Source organism: Pundamilia nyererei, unplaced genomic scaffold (assembly GCF_000239375.1).
Source record: "Pundamilia nyererei isolate P.nyererei 1_Seehausen unplaced genomic scaffold, PunNye1.0 scaffold00207, whole genome shotgun sequence".
NCBI classification, from domain to species: Eukaryota; Metazoa; Chordata; class Actinopteri; order Cichliformes; family Cichlidae; genus Pundamilia; species Pundamilia nyererei.
The window spans coordinates 301,623-307,974 of NW_005187608.1; the positions used below are offsets into that span (position 1 = coordinate 301,623).

The 6,352-nt window shown below is 42.3% G+C and overlaps 1 protein-coding gene across 3 annotated transcripts in view; it reads left to right on the forward strand.

Annotated features, from left to right (window-relative positions):
- Window positions 1-6,352, forward strand: part of LOC102215600 (uncharacterized) — a 28,078-nt gene that overhangs the window by 16,066 nt on the left and 5,660 nt on the right. For all 3 annotated transcript variants that reach the window (XM_005747880.1, XM_005747878.2, XM_005747879.2), the window contains exons 7-10: window positions 857-903; window positions 3,989-4,088; window positions 4,825-4,960; window positions 5,327-5,443. In XM_005747880.1, coding sequence (XP_005747937.1) covers window positions 857-903; window positions 3,989-4,088; window positions 4,825-4,960; window positions 5,327-5,443 — 400 coding nt within the window. The remainder of the gene's footprint in view (window positions 1-856; window positions 904-3,988; window positions 4,089-4,824; window positions 4,961-5,326; window positions 5,444-6,352) is intronic.

The window sequence follows — 6,352 nt, forward strand, 5'->3', positions numbered from 1 at the left end:
ACACACACACACACACACACACATAAATACACATGCACACACACACAGCGTGATGACTGGACTCTGCTGAGCTGCTCTTCATCCTTTTAGCTGATAACAGCTTAATAAGAACCAAAACTGCAAACGTTTTTTCTTCTTATTTCATTTCCAGTGTTTGCTGTAAATGAATGTTGGAACGTTTGATGCATCATTCGATTGATTGTGTGAGATATAAGTGCCACCTCTCCCCGGTGGGGGGGGGGGGGGTCTCCCCCTCGATGGTCTGACTCATGCTCTGTGGGCTGCGTCGGCCAGTGATCAGTGAATTTACCAACGCTTACCTCGAGACAGTACTGAGGCTGGAATCCAACAGAGAAGGATCGCTTTAATGCAACAGCCACAACGTTTCTGAGCTCCACGGTGCAAAGATGATCCAGTTTGACACTGAGCTAATAAATCATGTGTAGACTGCACGGTTTGAACTCTAACGTCTCCTCCAGCATCAAAGTATTTACAAGATGTTAAAGAAAATGCAAAATAGATAAATAAATAAATGTTTGTCTCAAATTTTAAAGTGACTGAAGAAGAGCCAAACGCTGCAGGCAGATCGTGAGCTGAAGAACGAGTCTGTGCATGAACAGCAGCAGTTTATTAATGCGCCACACGTGCAGTTACATCACTGAACCCAGCTGTCACTCATCTGAGGTGATCACAGCATGTGTGTGTGTGTGTGTGTGTGTGTGTGTGTGTGTGTGTGTGTGTGTGTTTGAGATTGTGTCATTTGAAAACAGAAAACTTTCCAAGGTGTCCAAATTGAAGTGTTTATTTCTTAACCCGCTGTGTGTTTGTTTGTTTGTTTGTTTGTTTGTTTGTTTAGGAAGAGTGTAAATGGGCTACTGACAGGATACAAAGCGTTGCCAACTTGTAAGTACCTGATTGTACTTCTGCAGTAGAAGCAGCCTGATTTTCAGTGTAAAGCTGTTTTGATGCAGTTATACTTCTTTAACTGTGAGATTTGCAGGCTGAAGAGCTCCTCCAGTCTGTTGCACACTGAATCATCCACAACACACTGTGAATAATAACACTCAAAGCTTTAGTGCACTAAAGCTTTACTATACTGTATACTTATACAGGTACATATCCACCCATTAATCAGTTTAATCAGAGAAAAATAGTGAGGCTTAACAAACAGACAGAGATGTCAAAGGGAGTAAAAGGTTTGACAGCATCAATATAATTCATGCAGAGATGTAAACCGGAGCACTCACAGTCAGCTCAATGCATCAACAGAAAGTTATCAGCACAACGATTCAGACAAAGAGCTTTTTAGGGTAAAGACTGAATATTATCAGTCACCTGACCTGCGTCCGACTGAACGGCATTCCACCAGAAACAGAGCGCTCTGGGAGAGCCTCGCATACAAGAGTCTGCTGGTGTCACCAGTTCCAGCACTAAAATGGAAAATTGTGATTTCACATGATGTTTTTGTTACTTTTGTCTTAATAAAGGTCCTGGTGCACCATGAGTTCATCAGTCAGTGACCCTCCCTCTTTAACGTTTGGCTACAGATTTGGTGGGCTTCCTGAACTCTTTTACTTTGCAGTAATACTACTTACAGCTGGTCACAGAATATAGGAGAGAGGGACCTGTTGCAAAGGGTCCATGCTATTACGTTACCGTGCTCAGAATTCACAGAGCTCCTTAGAATGAGCCACTTTTATACCCTTGTAGCATGTTGACTGCAAATACCTGAATTTTATCTCTATAGTGTAGCTGCACAAGCTGATGAATGACCTGTTAGTGCCAAACAGACATGAAGTGTACTTCACAAGTGCTGCTCTTTATATGGCAGCTGTTAACCTTCTAATTATGTTCTTAGAGCTTGAGCTCAAGTAATTAGTGATGTGGGTGTTTTCATTATGACTGAATGTCATAGTTCAAAGAAGTGGATCTGTACAGTTCAGTTGAGGAGGTACAAGGACCTTTGGCCAATAAGAAACGTCATTAATGTTAAACTTACTATAAATGTGTCATATGGTCATTGTGTGAATAATTATCAAGGAAGAGCACTGTCCTGTCCTCTAACACAATCAACCCAGTGTGAGTTACATGTGGGCGGGTCTACAGGAGGCTCTTCAGCCTGCTGTGGAGAGAATGATATAATAAATAGTTTTAAAGTGCTTTGTTGGCTCCATTTACATATAGGTGATTTTCACGTACTTTACCAAAGACGTATATGCCACCCTGCCCCACCCCTGTAAGACTTTCTCGATCCGCCACTGTGACCGAAGAAGCTGCAGACCTTTGAAGCAAAAGTCAGGGCAGAAAAACTCCTCACAGTCCGGCCTTAAGCGCGGGAGATTTCTTCCTGTGTTGTGACGTGGTTCACGGTGTCGTAGCGACCATCGTGCGGTATCAGCAAAGGCTGCCGTTGTCAGAGGGATTTATACCAGTTACTTGTTACAACATGGAAGAAACCCAACAGCGTTCTAGTTTAAACAGGTAACCTTTCTCTACACGTGACGGGAAAGGCTCCACCGAGAAGCAGCTGAGTCTGTCCGCGTGTGGTGCGCTGTTACGTAGTGTTTTAGTATATGTTCCACCCTGAGCCAATGTCTTTCGTTTATCAGTCTGTCGCAGTGTTTTCCACATTATTTTTAATGCTCGGAGGTCGTAAAACTGTCTCACTGGGCTGTTAGTGACGTTTCGAGTTTTATGGTGCGTTCCTGCATCGCCGGAAGTTCCCCGTTGGAGAGATTTTGTGGAATGCCAAAAAAAATTGCATAAAAGGTCGGAACATACCCCAAGTTACCGATCCAATAGTAAAAGCGTGAACCTTTAATCTGCACTGTTGTGGATTTTGACTCACCGTGTGCAGAGGCTCTATTCGTGATAAGCGCAAAGTATTATGCTGCTCCCTGTGATACCTGCACGGCTCTACCTCGCCGAGAACCAAATTAAATCCCGTTTTTTCTACATTTATTCTCTCAAACACGATAATCGGGAGTGACGTCAGTCCCAAATACACTTCCTGTACTCCAGGTTATCTGTTTAGTGTCGCTTGAAGTGGAGTTTTCCGAGACCGACACATGTTTTGGTCCTTGTTGCAACAACAGACCCAGTTTTGCTGTTGACCGCTTAAAGCTTTCATCATCTTCCCATTATCCTTCTGTCTTCATGATTTCTTCCACCTCGATGAGTTCCGCCTTTCCAGACACTAGGAAGCATCTCCCACAGCCTAACACTGCCGCCTCTGCTTTTTCTCTGCTGGGACAGTTTTCTTTGGTTGCACATCTGGCCCTTGTTTCTCCAAACATAAGCCCCGTGGCTCTCAGTAGTTTGTGTTATCGTTTGTGGCTCAGTACAGAGGTTTGTTTGTCAGGGGGCTTATGTGAGTCATTTTGGGGGAAATATAATTTTTATTATTCATAATGTTAATTAAAAAATAATGTGCAATACTAAATAGTAATACAATTCTTATTCATCTTTTAATATAATTAAAAACTCTCAGTGTTGTCATTGTCTGTTGGACACTAACGCTGGCACCCTACCATCCCTGTAAACTGCTGCAGAGGGCAGCCAGACACAACAGGCACTGTGTCCACTCTTTCCAAACTCTGACAGCTGATTTTGGGGCAGGAGGAAGACCTACAGAGTATTAGTGACATGGTTTTAATGTTGTGACTAATTGGTGTATATCTGAATAGTATCAGTCTTGTTACAAGTGCTGATACTGAAAACCATTATGTTCAAGCTTTTACTAAAGGTTATGCACACTGAGCTTCTACTCAGGAGACTCTGTGGTGTTTATATGTAAATGATTGTTTTGGCAGCTCATCAATTAATACATACGAATGTACACATCAGATAACACAAACTGAATCGTAACATTGATGGTGACGTACCAGAGTGACGGCTCACAAAGCTGTGAAGTCCCTTAAACCAGAATTGGACCGTTTTTGTTTTCTCTCACATAACTTCATAAATCTCTTGGGTTTTTTCTCTATAGTGGCAAAACCAAGAAAAGAGAGGACTACCTTGAGTGGCCAGAGTACTTCATGGCTGTGGCTTTTCTGTCAGCACAAAGAAGCAAAGACCCGAGCTCCCAGGTACGTCTGCGTTTGCTTATGTGTCAGGGCTGAAACAGATGCTTTACTATGAGTTCATATCCAAATTTCTGGTGTACAGATCTGAGGTGTGGTTCAGGTTTAGAAGAGTCTTTTACTATGAGTTTACTGTTGTTGTTGTCATTTGCATGTTGGCATGAGAATGTGTGGTTGCTCGCTCATCTCTCCCCAGCTGTCTGAGGACACTGAGGAGCTCCCAGGCCGGCCGAAAGGCACGGTCTCCCATTGTGTTAAAATATAATGTATTCGCAGGAACGTTTCTAATGCAATAGTTTAATGTGAAAACGGTCAAACGTCACCTTCATTGTCAAGCTGTCTACGCAGTCCTAGTTTAGTTTGTTTCCTCTTGCTGTCCAAAAACAGGGAGACGAGGTTTAGGCCTGCTCAGATGTGATGTTCACTGTTGATGTAATGATTATTTAACACAGTTACTCAGACTCTGAAGGAAAGAAAAACAGGGAAAAATTGAACGTGCCCCAAAAATTGTATTTCCTCCCAATTTAAATATGCAGATGAAAGAAAAAGAAAAAACACAAATTTAAGGTGAGCTGAATATTAGAAAGTCTGTCCGGGAGCGAATTTGGGGCATGCATTATTGTAAAATAGGACGTGGTGGTATAATAATTTTAATTTGATGGTCTTGTTTTTATAAATATAGGAATCAGTTCTTTGTGTGTGTCCCTCTCTTTATGTCCCTCTGTCTCGGTGTCTCTCACAGGTGGGAGCATGTATAGTGAACCAGGAGAATAAGATAGTGGGCATCGGTTACAATGGTATGCCTAATGGCTGTAATGATGACCTGCTGCCATGGTCTCGCTCTGCTGATGACCGGCTTGACACTAAATACCCTTATGGTGAGAATGCACACTGTCATTTTTGCTTTCCTCTACAACAGCTTGTTTTAAAATGGTGTATTTGGTGCATTAAAGTAACAAAGCACTCCTGCTTTGTGTGGGAGAATGTCTGGAGTAAACCAAATCCTATCTACATTTGCACCATACTGCCAAAAGTATCTGTTCATCTGCCCTCACACCTGAGCGCCTCATTCTTTCACAGATGTTTATCTGTGTGTGATTTTATGCACCTGTGATCATGGAGGTGGATGGAACAATTTGCAAACGTTTGGCCAGTCGGGGGCAGCAGAGGCTACATAATGAAGCGCTATCAAACTTGCAGTGTGTTTTAGTGACTGAGGTTTGTTTCGATGTCGTGTCTCACAGTGTGCCACGCAGAGCTGAATGCTATTATGAATAAGAACAGTGCTGATGTGAAGGACTGCACCATGTATGTGGCGTTGTTCCCCTGTAATGAGTGTGCCAAGCTCATTATTCAGGCAGGTGAGTACTAACAGCACACACTGTAACTGTTTCTACATTTGTACTGACTCATGAAGGTCCAGGTAATAATATTAGGAGTCACAGCCGCCAATGTTGGCAGAACTCACTTCATTTTTAACAATAATAATAATGGATTATTATGGTCTGATTGGTTAGCCATCACCAGTTTATGTGTGAATAACAAATCGAGCAGACACCCAACAAAATCACACACTGTATTTGTCTTTCTGTGACTTGTCCCTTGTAAGAGTTATATATTGAGTTAAAAGTCCACACCTCCATCCCATAATGACTGATTTAAAATATGTTGTCAAGTAGAGTCAAAACTATTTCAAAAATTGTGATTAAAGCACATTTCCATTTGTGCCCAGCTATTATTCTACAAAGAAACTTGTTAGAAACAGTGTTTTTATGGCCTCTCTCGGCTTTGATAACAGCTTGCATGTTTTCTGGCATTGCTCTTGTACTTGCTGTGATGCTCTTTTGTTAGTGACTTACAAAAGGTTTCTAGCTGTTCCCATCGACCTGCTTTGGATGAAACTTTGTGTGATCCATCCAAATCCACCAAATCCCAAAAGTGTGCAGTGGAATTAAAGTCCACACTTTGAGTACTTGAACTGACGGACTGTCCGAATCAAAGTTACTTTTTCTTGGTTAGTTAAGCTCGGCGTCGCTTTAAAGTTTGCTTGTGGCCTTTGTCTTGTTGGTGGCCACAACAGTCCAGAAGGGTTTCCATGATGCAACAAGATGCTGTCGTAGACCATGTCAATTTTCACAAATTTCCCCAAGTTGTTTCCAGAAATGTAACCCCCCGTGTGTGTGTGTGTGTGTGTGTGTGTGTGTGTGTGTGTGTGTGTGTGTGTGTGTGTGTGTGTGTGTGTGTGTGTGTGTGTGTGTGTGTGTGTGTGT